This window comes from Ammospiza caudacuta, chromosome 29 (genome assembly GCF_027887145.1).
Source record: "Ammospiza caudacuta isolate bAmmCau1 chromosome 29, bAmmCau1.pri, whole genome shotgun sequence".
NCBI classification, from domain to species: Eukaryota; Metazoa; Chordata; class Aves; order Passeriformes; family Passerellidae; genus Ammospiza; species Ammospiza caudacuta.
The window spans coordinates 693,831-715,878 of record NC_080621.1 but is presented as its reverse complement, the minus strand read 5'-3'; the positions used below and the strand labels follow the sequence as shown (position 1 = coordinate 715,878).

General features: G+C 46.0%; 1 protein-coding gene across 1 annotated transcript in view; it reads left to right on the top strand.

Moving 5' to 3' along the window:
- Nucleotides 1-22,048, top strand: part of SMARCA4 (SWI/SNF related, matrix associated, actin dependent regulator of chromatin, subfamily a, member 4) — a 58,999-nt gene that overhangs the window by 25,284 nt on the left and 11,667 nt on the right. The window contains 10 exon segments of the mRNA XM_058821484.1: nt 555-797; nt 1,759-1,872; nt 2,407-2,514; nt 3,537-3,623; nt 6,300-6,346; nt 6,540-6,706; nt 8,183-8,346; nt 11,115-11,342; nt 16,588-16,665; nt 19,424-19,642. Of these exon segments, the coding sequence (XP_058677467.1) occupies nt 555-797; nt 1,759-1,872; nt 2,407-2,514; nt 3,537-3,623; nt 6,300-6,346; nt 6,540-6,706; nt 8,183-8,346; nt 11,115-11,342; nt 16,588-16,665; nt 19,424-19,642 (1,455 nt within the window).

Sequence of the window (22,048 nt, the reverse complement as noted above, 5' to 3'; positions counted from 1 at the left end):
ATTCTTCTCAAATTTTTCTCAAATTCTTCTCAAATTCTGCTAAAACCACTTCTAGCGGATGCCCACCTGAGATCTTCATCTCCATTTCCCACCTGAGATCTTCATTTCTCTCCATTTCCCACCTGGAGATGATCATCTCCATTTCTCCTGTCCTCCATTTCCCACCTGAGATCTTCTTCTCCATTTCCCACCTGAGATCTTCATCTCCATGTCCCACCTGAGATGTTCTTCTCCATTTCCCACCTGAGATGTTCTTCTCCATTTCCCACCTGAGACCTTCATCTCCATTTCCCACCTGGAGATGATCATCTCCATTTCCCACCTGAGACCTTCTTCTCCATTTCCCACCTCAGATCTTCATCTCCATTTCCCACCTGAGATGTTCTTCTCCATTTCCCACCTGAGATCTTCAATTTCTCACCTGAGATCTTCTTCTCCATTTCCCACCTGAGATCTTCATCTCCATTTCCCACCTGGAGATCTTCATCCCCATTTCTCCTGTCCTCCACGTCCCACCTGGAGACGACCATCTCCGTTTCTCCTGTCCTCCTCAGATCCGTTGGAAGTACATGATCGTGGACGAAGGCCACCGCATGAAGAACCACCACTGCAAGCTCACCCAGGTCCTCAACACCCACTACGTGGCCCCGCGGCGTCTTCTCCTCACCGGGACCCCCCTGCAGAACAAACTCCCCGAGCTCTGGGCGCTCCTCAACTTCCTGCTGCCCACCATCTTCAAGAGCTGCAGCACCTTCGAGCAGTGGTTCAACGCGCCCTTCGCCATGACCGGCGAGAAGGTGGGGACATGGACATGGACATGGACGTGGACGTGGGTGGGAGGTGCTGGAGGTGGGGTTCAGGTTGGTGGTGGTGGATCTGCAGGGGTTGGGAGTGGTCCTGGAGGTGGATCGGTGGCTTTGATGGATCTGGAGAAGTTTGGGTCGGTGTTTTAATGGATTGAAGATGGATCTGGAGATGTTTTGGAGGTGGGTCAGTGTCTTTGATGGATCTGGAGAAGTTTTGGAGGTGGGTCGGTGTCTTTGATGGATCTGGAGATGTTTTGGAGGTGGATCAGTGTCTTTGATGGACCTGGAGATGTTTTGGAGGTGGGTCAGTGTCTTTGATGGATCTGGAGATGTTTTGGAGGTGGGTCAGTGTCTTTGATGGATCTGGAGATGTTTTGGAGGTGGGTCGGTGTCTTTGATGGATCTGGAGATGTTTTGGAGGTGGGTCAGTGTCTTTGATGGATCTGGAGAAGTTGGGGATGGTTCTGGAGCCGTGGATCATTGTCTTTGATGGATCTGGAGAAGTTGGAAGGGTTCCTGCAGATCGGGGAGGTGGATCAGTGTCTTTGATGGACCTGGAGATGTTGGGAGTGGTTCTGGAGCTGTGGATCAGTGTTTGGAATGGATCTGGAGATATTGGATCAATGTTTTAATGGATCTGGAGAAGTTTTGGAGGTGGATCAGTATCTTTGATGGATCTGGAGAAGTTTTGGAGGTGGATCAGTGTCTTTGATGGATCTGGAGAAGTTTGGGAGGTGGATCAGTGTCTTTGATGGACCTGGAGATGTTTTGGAGGTGGATCAGTGTCTTTGATGGACCTGGTTGAACTTTGAGGTAGTTCTGCAGCTCTGGGAGGTGACACCCCACCAGAAATTGTGGCTCAGGAGGTTCTTGGTGTATTTTGGGACATTGGGAGGGTCCATCCACTTCCATTCCTGACGCCAACCCCTGCTCCTGGTGGTGGCCGTTCCAGGTGGACCTCAACGAGGAGGAGACCATCCTCATCATCCGCCGCCTGCACAAGGTGCTCCGGCCCTTCCTGCTGCGGCGCCTCAAGAAGGAGGTGGAGGCTCAGCTCCCCGAGAAGGTGACACTGGGGGGTCCCCAGGCCTGGAGACCACCGGGGGGGTCGGGAGGTGGACGTGGAGCTTCAGCCCCGCTCCCGATCATCGGTGGCTTGGCTTGGGTTGGGTTGGGTTGGACCAATGGTTGGGTTGAATCAATGGTTGGGTTGAACCAATGGTTGGGTTGGGTTGAACCAATGGTTGGGTTGGGTTGTACCAATGGTTGGGTGAGGTTGGGTTGGGTTGGGTTGAACCAATGGTTGGGTTGGTTTGTACCAATGGTTGGGTTGGGTTGGGTTGAACCAATGGTTGGGTTGGGTTGGTTTGTACCAATGGTTGGGTTGGGTTGGGTTGAACCAATGGTTGGGTTGGGTTGACCCAGTGGTTGGGTTGAACCAATGGTTGGGTTGGGTTCAGGTGAGAAGATGGTTGGTTTGGGTTGAACCAATGGTTGGTTTGGGTTGAACCAATGGTTGGTTTGGGTTGAACCAATGGTTGGGTTGGTTTGTGCCAATGGTTGGGTTGGGTTGGGTTGACCCAATGGCTGTCTCCGGCAGGTGGAGTACGTCATCAAGTGCGACATGTCGGCGCTGCAGCGCGTCCTGTACCGGCACATGCAGGCCAAGGGCGTCCTGCTCACCGACGGCTCCGAGAAGGACAAGAAGGTCGGGATGGGGGAGCTTGGGAACGTTGGGTGGGCTTGGGCTCCACGCTGGGGTTGGGTTGGACCAATGGTTGGGTTGGGTTATGTTGAGCTGAGCAGTGGTTGGGTTGGGTTGAACCAATGGTTGGGTTGGGTTGGGTTGACTCAGTGGTTGGGTGATTTGGGTTGAACCAATGGTTGGGTTGGGTTGGGTTGAGCAGATGGTTGGTTGAACCAATGGTTGGGTTGGGTTGGATTGAGCAGATGGTTGGTTGAACCAATGGTTGGGTTGGGTTGACTCAATGGTTTGGTTGGGTTTGACCAATAGTTGGGTTGGGTTGAACCAGTGGTTTGGTTGGGTTGACTCAATGGTTAGGTTGGGTTGAACCAATGGTTGGGTTGGGTTGGACCAACGGTTGGGTTGGGTTGAGCAGATGGTTGGTTGAACCAATGGTTGGGTTGGGTTGAACCCATGGTTGGGTTGGGTTGACTCAATGGTTGGGTTGGGTTGGGTTGAACCAATGGTTGGGTTGGGTTGAACCAATGGTTGGGTTGGGTTGAACCCATGGTTGGGTTGGGTTGACTCAATGGTTGGGTTGGGTTGGGTTGGACCAATGGTTGGGTTGGGTTGGGTTGAACCAATGGTTGGGTTGGGTTGGGTTGGGTTGAACCAATGGTTGGGTTGGGTTGAACCAATGGTTGGGTTGGGTTGAACCAATGATTGGGTTGGGTTGGGTTGGGTTGGACCAATGGTTGGGTTGGGTTGGGTTGAACCAATGGTTGGGTGTGGTTGAACCAATGGTTGGCTTGACTGGAGCGGATGGTTGGGTTGGGTGAAATTATTGAAATCAATTTATTATTCAATACTTTATTTATTTTAACATCCCTGAGTCCCTTTTTCGGGGCCGTCAGCTCCCAGTCAATGATCCCAAACATTCCTGGGAGCTCTGCACTGGTGAATAGAGGAACCCATAATCAATTTGGGTTTTTTAACCCCCGCATTAATTAGGAGGATGAATTAATTAATTTTGAATCTCCCGGCAGGGCAAAGGAGGCACCAAGACCTTGATGAACACCATCATGCAGCTGCGCAAGATCTGCAACCACCCCTACATGTTCCAGCACATCGAGGTGGGGCCAGGCAAAAACCCTAAAGGGTTAAATTCAGGATAAACCTAAAATGGCAAAAATCCTAAAGGGTTAAATTGAGGAAACCCCAAAAGGTAAAAACCCTAAAGGGTTAAATTCAGGATAAACCCAAAATGGCAAAAATCCTAAAGGGTTAAATTCAGGATAAACCCAAAATAGCAAAAATCCTAAAGGGTTAAATTCAGGATAAACCCAAAATAGCAAAAATCCTAAAGGGTTAAATTCAGGATAAACCTAAAATGGCAAAAATTCTAAAGGGTTAAATTGAGGAAACCCCAAAAGGTAAAAACCCTAAAGGGTTAAATTCAGGATAGACCCAAAATGGCAAAAATCCTAAAGGGTTAAATTCAGGATAAACCCAAAATAGCAAAAATCCTAAAGGGTTAAATTCAGGATAAACCTAAAATGGCAAAAATCCTAAAGGGTTAAATTGAGGAAACCCCAAAAGGTAAAAACCCTAAAGGGTTAAATTCAGGATAAACCCAAAATGGCAAAAATCCTAAAGGGTTAAATTCAGGATAAACCCAAAATAGCAAAAATCCTAAAGGGTTAAATTCAGGATAAACCTAAAATGGCAAAAATTCTAAAGGGTTAAATTCAGGAAACCCAAAAAGGCAAAAACCCTAAAGGGTTAAATTCAGGATAAACCCAAAATAGCAAAAATCCTAAAGACTGAAACCCAAAAAGGCAAAAATCCTAAAGGGTTAAACCCAGGATAAGCCCAAAAACGCAAAAATTCTAAAGGGGTAAACCCAAAATGGCAAAAATCCTAAAGGGTTAATTCAGGAGAGCCAGGGATGGACCAAAAAATTGGATAAACCCAACTGGGATAAACCCGACAGGGTTAAACGCAACAAAACTGGGATAAATCCAACAAAACTGGGATAAATCCAACAAAACTGGGATAAATCCAACAGGGTTAAACCCAACTGGGATAAACCCTAAAGGGTTAAATCCAACAGGGATAAACCCAAACAGGGTTAAACCCAGGAGAGCCAGGGATGAACAAAAAAATGGAAAAACCCAACTGGGATAAACCCAAGAGGGTTAAACCAAACAAAACTGGGATAAATCAAAACCAGGATAAACCCAAACCAGGGCTAAACCCAACTGGGATAAATCAAAACCTGGGATAAATCCAACAGGGTTAAACCCAACAGGGGTAAACCAAAACCAGGGTTAAACCCAACAGGGTTAAATCCAACAAAACTGGGATAAACCAAAACCAGGGATAAACCCAAACAGGGTTAAATCCAGGAGAGCCAGGGATGAACAAAAAAATGGAAAAACCCAACTGGGATAAACCCAAACAGGGTTGAACCAAACAAAACTGGGATAAACCAAAACCAGGATAAACCCAAACCAGGGCTAAACCCAACTGGGATAAACCAAAACCAGGGATAAATTCAAACAGGGTTAAACCCAACAGGGTTAAACCCAACTGGGATAAACCCAACAGGGTTAAACCCAGGAGAGCCAGGGATGAACAAAAAAATGGAAAAACTCAATGGGGATAAACCCAACAGGGTTAAACCAAACAAAACTGGGATAAATCAAAACCAGGGATAAACCCAACAAGGTTAAACCAAACAAAACCAGGGATAAACCAAAACCAGGGATAAACCCAACAGGGTTAAACCCAACTGGGATAAACCCTAAAGGGTTAAACCCAGGAGAGCCAGGGATGAACAAAGAAATGGAAAAACTCAGGATAAACCCAAACCAGGATAAACCCAAACCAGGATAAACCAAAACCAGGGATAAACCAAAACCAGGGATAAACTCAAACCAGGATAAGCCCAACTGGGATAAACCCAAACAGGGTTAAACCCAACAAAACTGGGATAAACCAAAACCAGGGATAAACCCAACAGGGTTAAATCCAACAGGGGTAAACCAAAACCAGGGTTAAACCCAACAGGGTTAAACCCAACAGGGTTAAATCCAACTGGGATAAACCAAACAAAACTGGGATAAACCAAAACCAAGATAAACCCAAACCAGGGCTAAACCCAACTGGGATAAACCAAAACCTGGGATAAATTCAAACAGGGTTAAACCCAACAGGGTTAAACTCAACAGGGTTAAACCCAGGAGAGCCAGGGATGAACAAAAAAATGGAAAAACTCAATGGGGATAAACCCAAGAGGGTTAAACCCAACAAAACTGGGATAAATCAAAACCAGGGATAAACCCAACAGGGTTAAACCAAACAGGGTTAAACTCAACAGGGTTAAACCCAGGAGAGCCAGGGATGAACAAAAAAGTGGAAAAACCCAACAGGGTTAAATCCAACAGGGTTAAACCCAACAGGGTTGAACCAAACAAAACTGGGATAAACCCAAACCAGGATAAACCCAAACCAGGGTTAAACCCAACTGGGATAAACCAAAACCAGGGTTAAACCTAACAAGGGTTAAACCCAACAAAGATTCACCAAATCAAGCCCAACTTTCCATCCCTCTGTTTTCCACCCCAAAAAAATTCCACCCTCTTCCTCCCCAACGTCCTGAGGGCACTGAGGATCCTGAAGGCAACTCCAGATTTTTATTTTTTTGGGGCATTTTCTGCTGCTTTTTGTCACAATTTGGCTCCAGATTTTTATTTTTTGGGGCAATTTCTGCTGCTTTTTGTCACAATTTCTCCTCTCCATTTCAGGAATCCTTCTCGGAGCACTTGGGCTTCACGGGCGGGATCGTGCAGGGGTGAGTGACAAATTTTTATGATTAATAATAAAATCTGTGAATTTAATAACTCAAAACTTTCCTGGAGGTGGGAGATGAACCGTCCCATGAATCCAGATGATCCCAACACCAAAATTTTTCAAAAAAATTTCAAATTTTTTTTTCTCTAATTTTTGGTTAGAAAATTTCGGTTTTTTTTTTTTATCCATCCAAGGCTGGATTTGTACCGAGCTTCCGGGAAATTCGAGCTCCTGGATCGGATCCTGCCCAAACTCAGGGCCACCAACCACAAGGTGCTGCTCTTCTGCCAGATGACCTCCTTGATGACCATCATGGAGGATTATTTTGCTTATCGTGGCTTCAAATACCTCAGGCTGGATGGTGAGTGCCCCATGGGGTGGATGCGCCCCCAAAATCCCCAATTTTCCCCCCAAAATTCCCAATTTTCCCTCAAAATCCCTGGTTTTCCCTCAAAATCCCCAATTTTTCCCCCAAAATTTCCCCCCAAATCCCCAATTTTCCCAATCCATCCCAAATTTTCCCTCAATTTTCTCAATCCACCCCCAAAATCCCCAGTTTTCCCTCAAAATCCCCAATTTTCCCAATTCACACCCCAAAATCCCCAATTTCCTCAATCCATCCCCAAAATCCCCAATTTTTCCCCAAATCCACCCCCAAAATTCCCAGTTTTCCTAATCTATCCCAAATTTTCCCTCAGTTTTCCCAATGAACCCCCAAAATCCCAAATCCCAACCCTCATGGATTGGGAACTGGGAAATTCCCAATTGGGAAAAATCCCCACTTTGGATTGGGAATGGGAATTCAGCTCCATTCCATGGGAATCCCATTCCCAGCGGAACCTTCCGGAACCTTCCGGAACCGCCAGTCCCAATGGCATCTAGAATCGGAATTCAATTGAATTGTATGGGGAATCCCATTACCAGTGGAACCTTCCAGAACCTTCTAGAACCACCAGTCTCAATGGGATTGGGAATAGGAATCCAATTCAATCCAATGGGAATCCCATTCAATCCAATGGGAATCCCCTTCCCAACGGAACCTTCTGGAACCTTCCAGAACCACCAATCTCAATGGGATTTGGAATGGGAATTCAACTGATTTATATGGGGAATCCCATTACCAGTGGAACCTTCCAGAACCTTCTAGAACCACCAGTCCCAATTAAATTTGGAATGGGAATTTAACTTAATCCTATGGGAATCCCATTCAACTCAATGGGAATCACATTCAATCCATCGAGGATCCCATTCAATCCAATGGGGATCCCATTCAATCCATCGGGGATCCCATTCAATCCAATGGGTGTCCCATTCAATTAATGGGGATCCCATTCAATCCAGTGGGAATCCCATTCAATTAATGGGGATCCCATTCAATCCAGTGGGAATCCCATTCAATTAATGGGGATCCCATTCAATTCATTGGGATCCCATTCAATCCATCGGGGATCCCATTCAATCCAATGGGGATCCCATTCAATCCAATGGGTGTCCCATTCAATCCAGTGGGGATCCCATTCAATCCAATGGGTGTCCCATTCAATTCAATGGGTGTCCCATTCAATTAATGGGGATCCCATTCAATTAATGGGGATCCCATTCAATCCAATGGGTGTCCCATTCAATTCAATGGAGATCCCATTCAATTCAATGGAGATCCCATTCAATTCAATGGGAATCCCATTCAATCCAATGGGGATTCCATTCAATTAATGGGGATCCCATTCAATCCAATGGGGATCCCATTCAATTAATGGGGATCCCATTCAATCCAATGGGAATCCCCTTCCCAACGGAACCTTCCGGAACCGTCGGTGACCCCCGTGTACGGTTCCAGGCACCACCAAGGCCGAGGACCGGGGCATGTTGCTGAAGACGTTCAACGAGCCCGGCTCCGAGTATTTCATCTTCTTGCTGAGCACGCGCGCCGGCGGCCTCGGCCTCAACCTGCAGTCGGCCGACACCGTCATCATCTTCGACAGCGACTGGAACCCCCACCAGGTAGGGCCAGGGTGGAGAAAGCCCAAAATGGATCCCTGGAGTTGAGGTGGAACCCCAAAATCTGCTCAGAAATTGGAGAAAGCCCAAAATGGATCCATGGAGTTGAGGTGGAACCCCAAAATCTGCTCAGAAATTGGAGAAAGCCCAAAATGGATCCGTGGATTTGGAGGTGGAACCCCAAAATCTGCTCAGAAATTTGGGAAGGTGCAAATTTTGGGGTGAAATGGAGCTGAAATTTTTGAACTTTTTGGTCAATGTGGTCGTTTCCTCCAGGGCCTTCATGGTCCCACCAACCCCATTCCCAAATTCCCAAAATTGTTCAGGATTTTGAGGAGAAAATTTGGATTTTTGAGGAGAAAATTTGGCTTTTTGAGGAGAAAATTTGAATTTTTGAGGACAAAACCAGGAATTTTTGAGCTGTCACCCCAAAACCCTCTCAGGCCTCATCCCCACATTTTCTCCCCCATGGAATTTTGAGGACAATAAATTTAATGTCTCAGGGATTTTTGAGGACAAAAAAATTGAATTTTTTCAGGGATTTTGAGGACAATAAATTGAATTTCTCAGGGACTTTTGAGGACAAATCCTGAGATTTTTCAGTTATCACCCCAATACCCCCTCAGGCTTCATCCCCCCATGAATGTTAAGGATGATAAATTGAATTTTTTGGGGATTTTGAGGACAAAACCAGGGCAGATTTTAAGGTCATAACCAGAATTTTTGAGGAAAAAACCCAAAATTTTGTGGAAAAAATGGGTGTTTTTACTGTAACCCCAAAACCCCCTCAGGCCTCATCCCCACATCTCCCTTCATGAATATTGAGGAGAAAATTTGGATTTTTGAGGTCAAAAGCAGGGATTTTTGAGGAAAAAAACAGAGATTTTGAGGACAAAACTAGGGCAGATTTTGAGGCCAAAACCAAAAATTTTGAGGCCAAAATCTGGATTTATGAGGACAAAACCAGGGCAGATTTTGAGGACAAAACCAGGAATTTTTCAGCTGCCACCCCATAACCTTCTCAACCTTCACCCCCATGAAATTTTAAGGCCAAAAAATTGAATTTTTTCAGGGGGTTTTGAGGGCAAAATTTGGATTTTTTGGGGGAAAAAACAGAGATTTTTGAGCTACCACCCCAAAACCTTCCGACCCTCATCCCCACGTGAATTTTAAGGCCAATAAATTGATGTTTTTCAGGGATTTTTGAGGGCAATAAATTGAATTTTTCAGGGGATTTTGATGCCAAAACCAGGCATTTTTGTGGAAATAAAAAGAGATTTTTGAACTGCCACCCCAAAACCTTCTCAAACCTTCACTGCCGTGGAATTTTGAGGAGAATAAATGGAATTTTTGGGCGTCCCCAGGACCTGCAGGCGCAGGACCGCGCTCACCGCATCGGGCAGCAGAGTGAGGTGCGTGTGCTGCGCCTCTGCACTGGCAATGACAATAAATTGATTTTTTCAGGGATTTTTTGATCACAAAGTTTGGATTTTTGAGGGTAAAACCAGGGCAGATTTTGAGGGCAAAACCAGGAACTTTTTGTGTGGAAATTGTGGAAAAATCAGGGATTTTGGGGACAAAACTGGGAGTTTTGAGGAGGAAATTTGGATTTTTGAGGATAAAAATTTGGATTTTTGAGGGCAGATTTTGAGGTTGAAACCAGGAGCTTTTCAGCCGCCACCCCAAAACCCTCTCAAACCTTCACTGCCGTGGAATTTCGAGGAGAATAAAGGGAATTTTTGGGCGTCCCCAGGACCTGCAGGCGCAGGACCGCGCTCACCGCATCGGGCAGCAGAACGAGGTGCGCGTGCTGCGCCTCTGCACCGGCAATGACAATAAATTGATTTTTTCAGGGATTTTTTGAGCACAAAGTTTGGATTTTTGAGGGTAAAACCAGGGCAGATTTTGAGGGCAAAACCAGGAACTTTTTGTGTGGAAATTGTGGAAAAATCAGGGATTTTGGGGACAAAACTGGGAGTTTTGAGGAGGAAATTTGGATTTTTGAGGGTAAAACCAGGGCAGATTTTGAGGGCAAAACCAGGAACTTTTTGTGTGGAAATTGTGGAAAAATCAGGGATTTTGGGGACAAAACTGGGAGTTTTGAGGAGGAAATTTGGATTTTTGAGGATAAAAATTTGGATTTTTGAGGGCAGATTTTGAGGTTGAAACCAGGAGCTTTTCAGCCGCCACCCCAAAACCCTCTCAAACCTTCACTGCCGTGGAATTTCGAGGAGAATAAAGGGAATTTTTGGGCGTCCCCAGGACCTGCAGGCGCAGGACCGCGCTCACCGCATCGGGCAGCAGAACGAGGTGCGCGTGCTGCGCCTCTGCACCGGCAATGACAATAAATTGATTTTTTCAGGGATTTTTTGAGCACAAAGTTTGGATTTTTGAGGACAAAATCAGGGCAGATTCTGAGGTCGAAACCAGGAACTTTTTGTGTGGAAATTGTGGAAAAATCAGGGATTTTGGGGACCAAACTGGGCGTTTTGAGGAGGAAATTTGGATTTTTGAGGGTAAAACCAGGGCAGATTTTGAGGGCAAAACCAGGAACTTTTTGTGTGGAAATTGTGGAAAAATCAGGGATTTTGGGGACCAAACTGGGCGTTTTGAGGAGGAAATTTGGAATTTTGAGGATAAAAATTTGGATTTTTGAGGGCAGATTTTGAGGGCAGAACCAGGAGCTTTTCAGCCGCCACCCCAAAACCCTCTCAAACCTTCACTGCCGTGGAATTTTGAGGAGAATAAAGGGAATTTTTGGGCGTCCCCAGGACCTGCAGGCGCAGGACCGCGCTCACCGCATCGGGCAGCAGAACGAGGTGCGCGTGCTGCGCCTCTGCACCGTCAACAGCGTGGAGGAGAAGATCCTGGCGGCCGCCAAGTACAAGCTGAACGTGGACCAGAAGGTGATCCAGGCCGGGATGTTCGACCAGAAATCCTCCAGCCACGAGCGCCGGGCGTTCCTGCAGGCCATCCTCGAGCACGAGGAGCAGGACGAGGTAAAGCGGCCGCGGGGGCGGCGATGGCGCCAAGGAGCAGCGAGGGGACAAAAAATAATGGGGATTTTTTAGGGGTTTTTTTAGGGAAAAATGAGAGTTACAGGAGGAAAAAAGAGAATTGTTTAGGAGGAAAAATGAGAATTTTTTAGGGATTTTTAAGGAAAAAAATGAGAGTTTTAGGAGGAAAAAAGAGGATTTTTTAGGAAACAAATGAGAGTTTTAGGAGGAAAAAAGAGGATTTTTTAGGAAAAAAATGAGAGTTTGAGGAGGAAAAATGGGGATTTTTTGGGGAAAAAATGAGAGTTATAGGAGGAAAAATGAGAATTTTTTAGGGATTTTTTTAGGGAAAAAGTGAGAGTTTTAGGAGGAAAAATGAGAATTTTTTAGGGAAAAATGAGAGTTTTAGGAGGAAAAATGAGAATTTTTTAGGGATTTTTTTAGGGAAAAAGTGAGAGTTTTAGGAGAAAAAATGAGAATTTTTTAGGAAATTTTTAGGAAAAATGGGGATTTTTTAGGGAAAAAATGAGAGTTTTAGGAGGAAAAATGAGAACTTTTTTAGGGATTTTTTAGGGATTTTTTTAGGGAAAAAATGAGAGTTCTAGGAGGAAAAATGAGAATTTTTTAGGGATTTTTTAGGGAAAAAATGAGGGTTATAGGAGGAAAAATGAGAATTTTTTAGGGATTTTTTTAGGGAAAAAGTGAGAGTTTTAGGAGAAAAAATGAGAATTTTTTAGGAAATTTTTAGGAAAAATGGGGATGTTTTAGGGAAAAAATGAGAGTTTTAGGAGGAAAAATGAGAATTTTTTAAGGATTTTTTTGGGGATTTTTTTAGGGAAAAAGTGAGAGTTTTAGGAGAAAAAATGAGGATTTTTTAGGGGAAAAAGTGAGAGTTTTAGGAGGAAAAATGAGAATTTTTTAGGAATTTTTTAGGGATTTTTTTAGGAAAAGAATAAGAGTTTTAGGAGGAAAAAAGAGAAATTTTTAGGGAATTTTTAGGAAAAAAATGAGAGTTTTAGGAGGAAAAATGAGAATTTTTTAGGGAATTTTTAGGGATTTTTAAGGAAAAAAAATGAGAGTTTTAGGAGGAAAAATGAGAATTTTTTAAGGATTTTTTGGGGATTTTTTAGGGAAAAAGTGAGAGTTTTAGGAGGAAAAATGAGAATTTTTTAGGAAAAGATAAGAGTTTTAGGAGGAAAAATGAGAATTTTTTAGGGATTTTTTACGGATTTTTTAGGGAAAAAAATGAGAGTTTTAAGAGGAAAAATGAGAATTTTTTAGGGATTTTTTAGGGATTTTTAAGGAAAAAAATGAGAGTTTTAGGAGGAAAAATGAGAGTTTTTTAGGGATTTTTTTAGGGAAAAATGAGAGTTATAGGAGGAAAAAAGAATTTTTTAGGGATTTTTTTAGGGATTTTTTAGGAAAAAAATGAGAGTTTTAAGACTGAGGATAAAAAAAGAGGATTTTTGACAGCGCCAAAACGAAAATTGAATTTTCACGCCAAAAAAAAAAATAAAAATAAAAAAATAAAAATTAAAAAAAAAAAAAAAAAAAAAAACCAAAAAAAAAAAAAAAAACCACAACAAAAAAAAAAAAAAAAACAAAAAAAAAAAACCAAAAAAAACAAGCCCGAGACCAGGGAGCGTGGCAGCTTGTTCGGAATTATTTTGTGGGGGGAAAAAATGAGGAAAAAAAAAAAAAAAAAAAAAATTTAAAATAAATATATTAAAAAATATATATATATTAAAAAAAAAATATAAAAAACCGGATGGAAAGCAGGCGCTGGAGACTGAATGCCGCTGTTTATCCGCAGAGCAGACACGGCAGTGGCAGCTCCCTGTGCCCTGAGGCGGAGGAAACTCCTCTGAAGGTGAGCGGGGCCCTTCAGTCTCCACTGCCCCGACGCGCCGGGGACCGACACGGCAAAACAAAAAAATCAAATTAAAGCGGCCAAAAGTCGGATTGGAATAGCCCGAAACGGCCAAAAATGAGATTTATGTAGTAAATATCATAAACTTAGGAGGGCCGGAAATGAGACCAAACGGTCTGAGATGGCCAAAAGTGAGATTGAAGCGGCTTAGAGGAATCAAAAATGAGATTTAAGTGGCTTGGAGGAACCAAAAATGAAATTGAAGTGGCAAAAATGAGATTTAAGCGGCTTAGAGGAACCAAAAATGAGATTTAAGCGGCTTAGAGGAGCCAAAAATGAGATTTGAGCGGCTTAGAGGAGCCAAAAATGAGATTTAAGTGGCAAAAATGAGATTTAAGCGGCTTAGGGGAACCAAAAATGAGATTTAAGAGGCTCAGAGGAACCAAAAATGAGATTTAAGCGGTTTAGGGGAACCTAAAGTGAGATTTAAGCGGCTTAGAGGAACCAAAAATGAGATTTAAGCAGCTTAGAGGAATCAAAAATGAGATTTGAGCGGCTTAGAGGGACCAAAAATGAGATTTAAGTGGCTTGGAGGAACCAAAAATGAGATTTAAGTGGCTCAGAGGAATCAAAAATGAGATTTAAGTGGCTTAGAGGAACTAAAAATGAGATTTAAGTGGCTTGGAGGAACCAAAAATGAGATTTAAGTGGCTCAGAGGAATCAAAAATGAGATTTAAGTGGCTTAGAGGAACTAAAAATGAGATTTAAGCGGCTTAGAGGAAGCAAAAATGAGATTTAAGCGGCTTAGAGGAACTAAAAATGAGATTTAAGCGGCTTGGAATGGCCAAAAATGAGATTTAAACGGCTTGAGAGTGACGGAAATGAGATTGAAATGGTCCAAAGTGGCCAAAAGTGAGATCTAAGTAGCTTGGAAGGGCAAAAAATGAGATTTACGTGGCTTGGAAGGGCAAAAAATGAGATTTAAATGACCTGGAAGGGCCAAAAATGAGATAGGAGTGGGCTGAAAACACCAAAAATTAGGTGAAAATGGCCTAAAAAAGGCAAAAATTGCTTTAAATCAGCCTGAAAGTGACAAAAATCAGATTAAAATTGCTTGGAAGGGACAGAAGTGGGGGAAAAATGAATTAAAGTGAATAAAAAGTGGTAAAAATGATTTAGAAGCAGCCAAAAAATGAGTTAAAAATGGCAAAATTCAGTTAAAATCGACATGAAAATGCAAAAAAAGGGGAAAAGATCAGCCTGGAAGTTGGAAAAGTGAATTACAATCTGGTTTTAAAGGGATGAAAATGAGGAAAAATGTCCTGAAAATGCAAAAAAGGGAGAAATTGGCCCAAATTCAGGTAAAATGAGTTAAAAATAGCAAAAAAAAAAAGACTCAAAAATGGCCAAAAATGAAGAAAATTTGGCTGAAAGTTGAAACGAGGTAAAAATAAAAATCAATAAAAGGAGAAAAAATTGAAATAAATTGAAAGCAACAAAGATGGATAAAAAATGTCTAAAAAAGGCAAAAATTGAGTTGGAAATGGCACAAAAAATTTTAAAAAGAAGCGAAAAATGTCCAAAGTTGAGATGGAACCAACCTGAAAGGAGGTGAAATGTAAAAATAAAAGAGGAAATTGGGATTGAAATGCTTCAAAATGGGGGAAAATACAGGAAAAGGTGAAAAATGAGTGGAAAAATCACGGAAATGACCTAAAAATGAGGAAAAAATTCTGTTTAAAACACCCAAAAATGAGGAAAAAAAACATTGAAAAGAAGCAAAAAAAAAAAAAAAAAAATCTTGAAAATACCCAAAAATGAGCAAAAAAATCCATTTAAAACAAGCATTTAAAAAAGAACGGAAAGCACTCCAAAAGATTTTTAAAAATATTTAAACCACTGAAAAATTAATTTTAAAAAAACCATTGAAACCACCTAAAAAAGAGAAAAATATCGTTGAAAATAAGCAAAAAAAAATCCCAAAAAAACACCTAAAAATGAGCAAAAAAAATCAACTGAAACCACCCAAAAAACCCATTCAGACCACCAAAAAATGGGCAAAAAAAAAAATTTAAACCATCCAAAAACGAGCAAAAATCCACTAAAAAAATGAACAAAAATCCCAACAAAACCCCAAAAAAACCCATTGAAACCACCCAAAAATGGGCAAAAAATCCACAATTAAACCACCCAAAAATGAGCAAAAAAACCCCATTGAAACCACCCAAAAATGGGCAAAAAAAAAGAAAATAAAGAAATGAAAAAATCCAATTGAAACCACCCAAAAACGAGCAAAAATCCACTAAAATCACCCAAAAATGAGCAAAAAAAAAAAAAAAGCCAAAAAAACCACTCAAAAAATCCCCATTTTAAATCACCCAAAACTGAGTAAAAAATCAAAAAAATCCACCCAAAATTGAACAAAAAAATTCCATTTAAATGACCCAAAAATGGTCAAAAAACCCCCCAAAAGACCCAAAAATGAGCAAAAAAACCCCAAAAGCCACCCAAAAATGAGAAATAGAAACCCATTGAAACCACCCAAAAATGAGCCAAAAATCCACTAAAAATACCCAAAAAATTCCATTTAAATGACCCAAAAATGACCAAAAAATCCCATTTAAAGCACCCAAAAATCAGGAAAAAGCCCCCATTGAAACTACCCAAAAATGAGCAAAAAATCCCATTTAAAGCACCCAAAAATGAGCAAAAAAATCCCACTAAAACCACCCAAAAATGAGCAAAAATCCACTGAAACCACCTAAAATTGGGCAAAAAAAATCAAAATAAACCACCCAAAAATGAGCAAAAAATCCCAATTTTAAGCACCCAAAAATGAGCCAAAAAACCTCATTGAATCCACCCAAAAGTGAGCCAAAAATCCACTAAAAACACCCAAAAAAATCCCTTTAAACCCACCCAAAAATGGACAAAAAAACCAACCCAAAAATGATGAAAAATCCACTAAAATCCACCCAAAAATGGGAAACAAAAACCCATTGAAACCGCCCAAAAACGAGCCAGAAATCCACTGAAAACACCCAAAAAAATCCCTTTAAATCCACCCAAAAATGGACAAAAAAACCCCAAAAAAGACCCAGAAATGAGCCCAAAAAAAAAAAAAACCAAAAAAACCTCCCAAAAATGAACCAAAAAAACCCCAAAAAACCTCCCAAAAATGAACCAAAAAAGGGCAAAAAAACCTCCCAAAAATGAACCAAAAAAGGGCAAAAAAAACCTCCCAAAAATGAACCAAAAAAGGGCAAAAAAACCTCCCAAAAATGAACCAAAAAAGGCCAAATTTGCCCCGGAAGGGCCCCAGGAGGTGCCGGGGCTCGCGGGGGCCGAGGCCGAAGGCTCCGCTCTGGGTTTTGCAGGAGGAAGATGAGGTGCCCGACGATGAAACCGTGAACCAGATGATCGCCCGGCACGAGGAGGAGTTCGACCTCTTCATGGTGAGGAGGAGGAGGAGAGGGAGGAAGGGCAGGGGGAGGAGCAGGAGGAGGAGGAGGAACAGGAACAGGAGATGAGGAAGAGGAGGAGGAAGAGGAAGAGGAGATGAGGAGGAGGAGAAGGTGGGAGAGGAGGAAGATCTGAGGAAGAGAAGGAGGAGATGAGGAGAAAGAGAAGGAGGGAGGAGGAGGAGGAGGAGGAGGGAGGAAGCAGAGATCCAGGTGATCGCCCGGCACGAGGCGGAGTTCGACCTCTTCATGGTGAGGAGGAGGAGGAGGGAGGAAGGGCAGGGGGAGGAGCAGGAGGAGGAGGAGGAGGAGGAGGGGGAGATGAGGAAGAGGAGGAGGAAGAGGAGATGAAGAGGAAGAGGAACAGGAGATGAGGAGGAGGAGGAGGAGAGGGAGGAAGGGCGGGAGGAGGAGGAGGTGATGGGGAAAGAGGAGATGGGAGAGGAGGAAGATCTGAGGAAGAGGAGGAGGAAATGAGGAGGAAGAGGAGGAGGAGGAACGGGAGCAGGAACAGGAACAGGAGATGAGGAAGAGGAGGAGGAAGAGAAGATGGGAGAGGAGGAAGATCTGAGGAAGAGGAGGAGGAGATGAGGAGAAAGAGAAAGAGGGAGGAAGGGAGGGAGGAGGAGGAGGAGGAGGAGGAGGGAGGAAGCAGAGATCCAGGTGATCGCCCGGCACGAGGCGGAGTTCGACCTCTTCATGGTGAGGAGGAGGAGGAGGGAGGAAGGGCAGGGGGAGGAGCAGGAGGAGGAGGAGGAAGAGGAGGAGGGGGAGATGAGGATCTTGTGAGGAGGAAGAGGAGCCGGAAATGAGGGAGAGGAGGAAGATCCCCTGAGGAAGAAGAGGAGGGGATGAGGAGGAGGAGAGGGAGGAAGGGCAGGAGGGGATGAAGAGGTGGGAGAGGAGGAAGATCTGAGGAAGAGGAGCAAGAAATGAGGAGGAAGAGGAGGAGGAGGAGATGGGAGAGGAGCAAGATCTCCCGAGGAAGAGGAGCAAGAGATGAGGAGGAAGAGGAGGAGGAGATGAGGAAGAGGAACGGGGGATGAGGAAGATCTCCTGGGCAAGAAGAGCAGGAGATGAGGAGGAGGAGGAGGAGAGGGAGGAAGGGCGGGAGGAGGAGGAGGTGATGGGGAAAGAGGAGATGGGAGAGGAGGAAGATCTGAGGAAGAGGAGGAGGAGGAGGAGGGAGGAAGCAGAGAGTGAGAGACAAGGAGAGGAACCAGGTGATCGCCCGGCACGAGGAGGAGTTCGACCTCTTCATGGTGAGGAGGAGGAGGAGGGAGGAAGGGCGGGGGGAGGAGCAGGAGGAGGAGGAGGAGGAGGAATGGGAACAGAAACGGGAACAGGAGATGAGGAAGAGGAGGAGGAAGAGGAGATGAAGAGGAAGAGGAACAGGAGATGAAGAGGAAGAGGAGATGAGGAGGAGGAGGAGATGGAAGAGGAGGAAGATCTGAGGAAGGGAGGGAGGAGGAGGAGGAGGAGGAGGAGGGAGGAAGCAGAGATCCAGGTGATCGCCCGGCACGAGGAGGAGTTCGACCTCTTCATGGTGAGGAGGAGGAGGAGGAGGGAGGAAGGGCAGGGGGAGGAGATGAGGAAGAGGAACAGGAGATGAGGAGGAAGAGGAGCAAGAGGAGGAAGAGATTAGGGGGGAGAGGAGGAGGAGGAGATGGGAGATGAGGGAGATGAGAAGAGGAAGATCTGAGGAAGAAGAGCAGGAGATGAGGAGGAAGAGGAGGAAGAGATGAGGAAGAGGAGGAGGGAATGAGGAGGAAGAGGAACAGGAGGGAGGAGGAGGAGGAACAGGAGATGAAGAGGAGGAGGAGGAGATGAGGAGGAAGAGGAGCAGGAGATGGGAGAGGAGGAGGAGGAGGAGGAGGATGGGAGAGGAGGAAGATCTCCCGAGGAAGAAGAGCAAGAGATGAGGAGGAAGATGAGCAGGAGAAATCCCATCCCAGCTCAGATATCCCTGATCCCACCTCAGAAGATCCGTCCCACCTCAGATGGCTCCAGTCCCCTCAGAAGAACCATCCCAAATCCTGATCTCACCTCAGATGTTCCCTCACCCCATCCCTCATGAGATCCCACCTCAGATATCCCTGATCCCACCTCAGGAGATCCATCCAAAACCACAACCCCACCTCAGATGTACCTGATCCCTTCAGAAGATCCATCCCACCTCAGGTGTTCCCCATTCCCACCTCAGATATCCCCAAACCCACCTCAGATATCCCTGACCCCACCTCAGATGGCCCCCAATCCCACCTCAGATGGCCCAGATCCCACCTCAGATGTTCCTTCACCCCGTCCCACCTCAGATCTCTCCAGTCCCACCTCAGATATCCCTGATCCCACCTTGGATGGTCTCAATCCCACCTTAGATGTTCCTTCACCCCATCCCACCTCAGATAACCCAGATCCCACCTCAGATGTGCCCTCACCTCATCCCTCACCCCAGTCCCACCTCAGATGTCCCCAATCTCCTCAGAAGATCCATCCCACCTCAGAAGATCCATCCCACCTCAGATATCCCTGATCCCACCTCAGATGTTCCTCACCCCATCCCACCTCAGATATCCCAGATCCCACCTCAGAAGATCCATCCAAAACCACAACCCCACCTCAGAAGATCCATCCCACCCCAGATGTCCCCCAATCCCACCTCAGATGGCCCCGATCTCCTCACAAGATCCATCCAAAACCACAACCCCACCTGAGATGTCCACCATTAACCCTTCCCACCCCGTCCCACCAGCGCATGGACCTGGACCGGCGGCGGGAGGAGGCGCGGAACCCCAAGCGGAAGCCGCGGCTGATGGAGGAGGACGAGCTCCCGTCGTGGATCCTCAAGGACGACGCCGAGGTCGAGCGCCTCACCTGCGAGGAGGAGGAGGAGAAGATGTTCGGCCGCGGCTCCCGGCACCGCAAGGAGGTCGACTACAGCGACTCGCTGACCGAGAAGCAGTGGCTCAAGGTGGGACCTCACCTCGTGCTCGTGGTGGTGGCACCTGGTGGTGGCATCTGGTGGTGGCACCTGGTGGTGGCACCTGGTGGTGGTACCTGGTGGTGGTACCTGGTGGTAGCATCTGGTGGTGGCACCTGGTGGTGGTACCTGGTGGTGGCACCTGGTGGTGGCACCTGGTGGTGGTACCTGATGGTGGTGGCACCTGGTGGTGGTACCTGGTGGTAGCATCTGGTGGTGGCACCTGGTGGTGGCACCTGGTGGTGGTGGTACCTGATGGTGGTGGCACCTGGTGGTGGCACCTGGTGGTGGTACCTGGTGGTGGTGGTACCTGGTGGTGGTACCTGGTGGTGGCACCTGGTGGTGGTGGCACCTGGTGGTGGTACCTGGTGGTGGTGGTACCTGGTGGTGGTACCTGGTGGTGGCACCTGGTGGTGGTGGCACCTGGTGGTGGTACCTGGTGGTGGTGGTACCTGATGGTGGTGGCACCTGGTGGTGGCACCTGGTGGTGGTACCTGGTGGTAGCATCTGGTGGTGGCACCTGGTGGTGGTACCTGGTGGTAGCATCTGGTGGTGGCACCTGGTGGTGGTGGCACCTGGTAGTGGCACCTGGTGGTGGCACCTGGTGGTGGCACCTGGTGGTGGTACCTGGTGGTGGTGGCACCTGGTGGTAGCATCTGGTGGTGGTACCTGGTGGTGGTGGCACCTGGTGGTGGTGGCACCTGGTGGTGGTGGCACCTGGTGGTGGTACCTGGTGGTGGCACCTGGTGGTGGCACCTGGTGGTGGCAGCTGGTGGTGGCACCTGGGGTGGGGTGGGATTCCCAAGGATCCTAAATTCCAAGGATCTCCAATCGCAAGGTTCTCCAGTCCCTGGAGATCCCAAGTTCCTGTGGATCCACCACCCCAAAGATCTCCAGGCCCAAGGTTCTCCAGTCCCGAGGAGACCCAATCTCAAGGAGCCCAAATCCCAAGGATCTCCAATCCCCGGGATCTCCAGTCCCAAAGATCTCCAATCCCAAAGATCCACCACCTCAAGGATCTCCAGTCCCTGGGGATCCCAAGTTCCTGTGGATCCACCACCCCAAAGATCTCCAGGCCCAAGGAGCCCAAATCCCTGTGGATCTCATCCCAAGGATCTCCAATCCTGAGGATCCACCACCTCAAGGATCTCCAGTCCCTGTAGATCCAAAGTCCCTGTAGATCCCAAGTTCCTGTGGATCCACCACCCCAAGGTTCTTCATTCCCAAGGTTCTCCAGTCCCAAGGGTTCCCCAGTCCCAAGGAGACCCAAATCCCAAATCCTCTGGATTGGGATGATCCCAAACCCCTGTAGACCCCAAATCCCAAGGATCCCAAATCCCAGAGATCTCCAACCCCAAAGATCTCCAGTCCCAAGGATCTCCAGTCCCAAAGATCTCCAGTCCCAAGGATCTCCAGTCCCAAAATCTCTAATCCCAAGGATCTTCAGTCCCAAGGATCTCCAGTCCCAAAGATCTCCAATCCCAAAGATCTCCAATCCCAAAGATCTCCAATCCCAGAGATCTCCAATCCCAAAGATCTCCAATCCCAAAGATCTCCAGTCCCAAGGATCTCCAATCCCAAAGATCTCCAATCCCAGAGATCTCCAATCCCAAAGATCTCCAATCCCAAAGATCTCCAGTCCCAAGGATCTCCAATCCCAAAGATCTCCAATCCCAAAGATCTCCAGTCCCAAAGATCTCCAATCCCAAAGATCTCCAGTCCCAAAGATCTCCAGTCCCAAAGATCTCCAGTCCCAAAGATCTCCAGTCCCAAGGATCTCCAGTCCCAAAATCTCTAATCCCAAGGATCTTCAGTCCCAAGGATCTCCAGTCCCAAAGATCTCCAATCCCAAAGATCTCCAATCCCAAAGATCTCCAGTCCCAAGGATCTCCAATCCCAAAGATCTCCAATCCCAAAGATCTCCAATCCCAAAGATCTCCAATCCCAGAGATCTCCAATCCCAAAGATCTCCAATCCCAAGGATCTCCAATCCCAAGGATCCACCACCCCAAGGATCTCCAATCCCAAGGATCTCCAATCCCAAGGAGCCCAGATCCCTTTAGATCCTAAATCCCTTTGGCTCCCACCAGGCCATCGAGGAGGGCACCCTGGAGGAGATCCAGGAGGGGGAGGTCCACCAGAAGAAGTCCTCTGGATTGGGATGGTCCCAAACCCCCGTAGATCCTAAATCCCAAATCTTCTGGAACTCAGACGATCCTAAATCCCTTTGGCTCCCAAATTCTTGTGGTTCCTAAATCCCCTTGGTTCTCCACCACCAGGCCATCGAGGAGGGCACCCTGGAGGAGATCCAGGAGGAGGTCCACCAGAAGAAGTCCTCTGGATTGGGATGATCCCGAACCCTCTGAGATTGAGATGATCCCAAATCCCTTTGGTTCC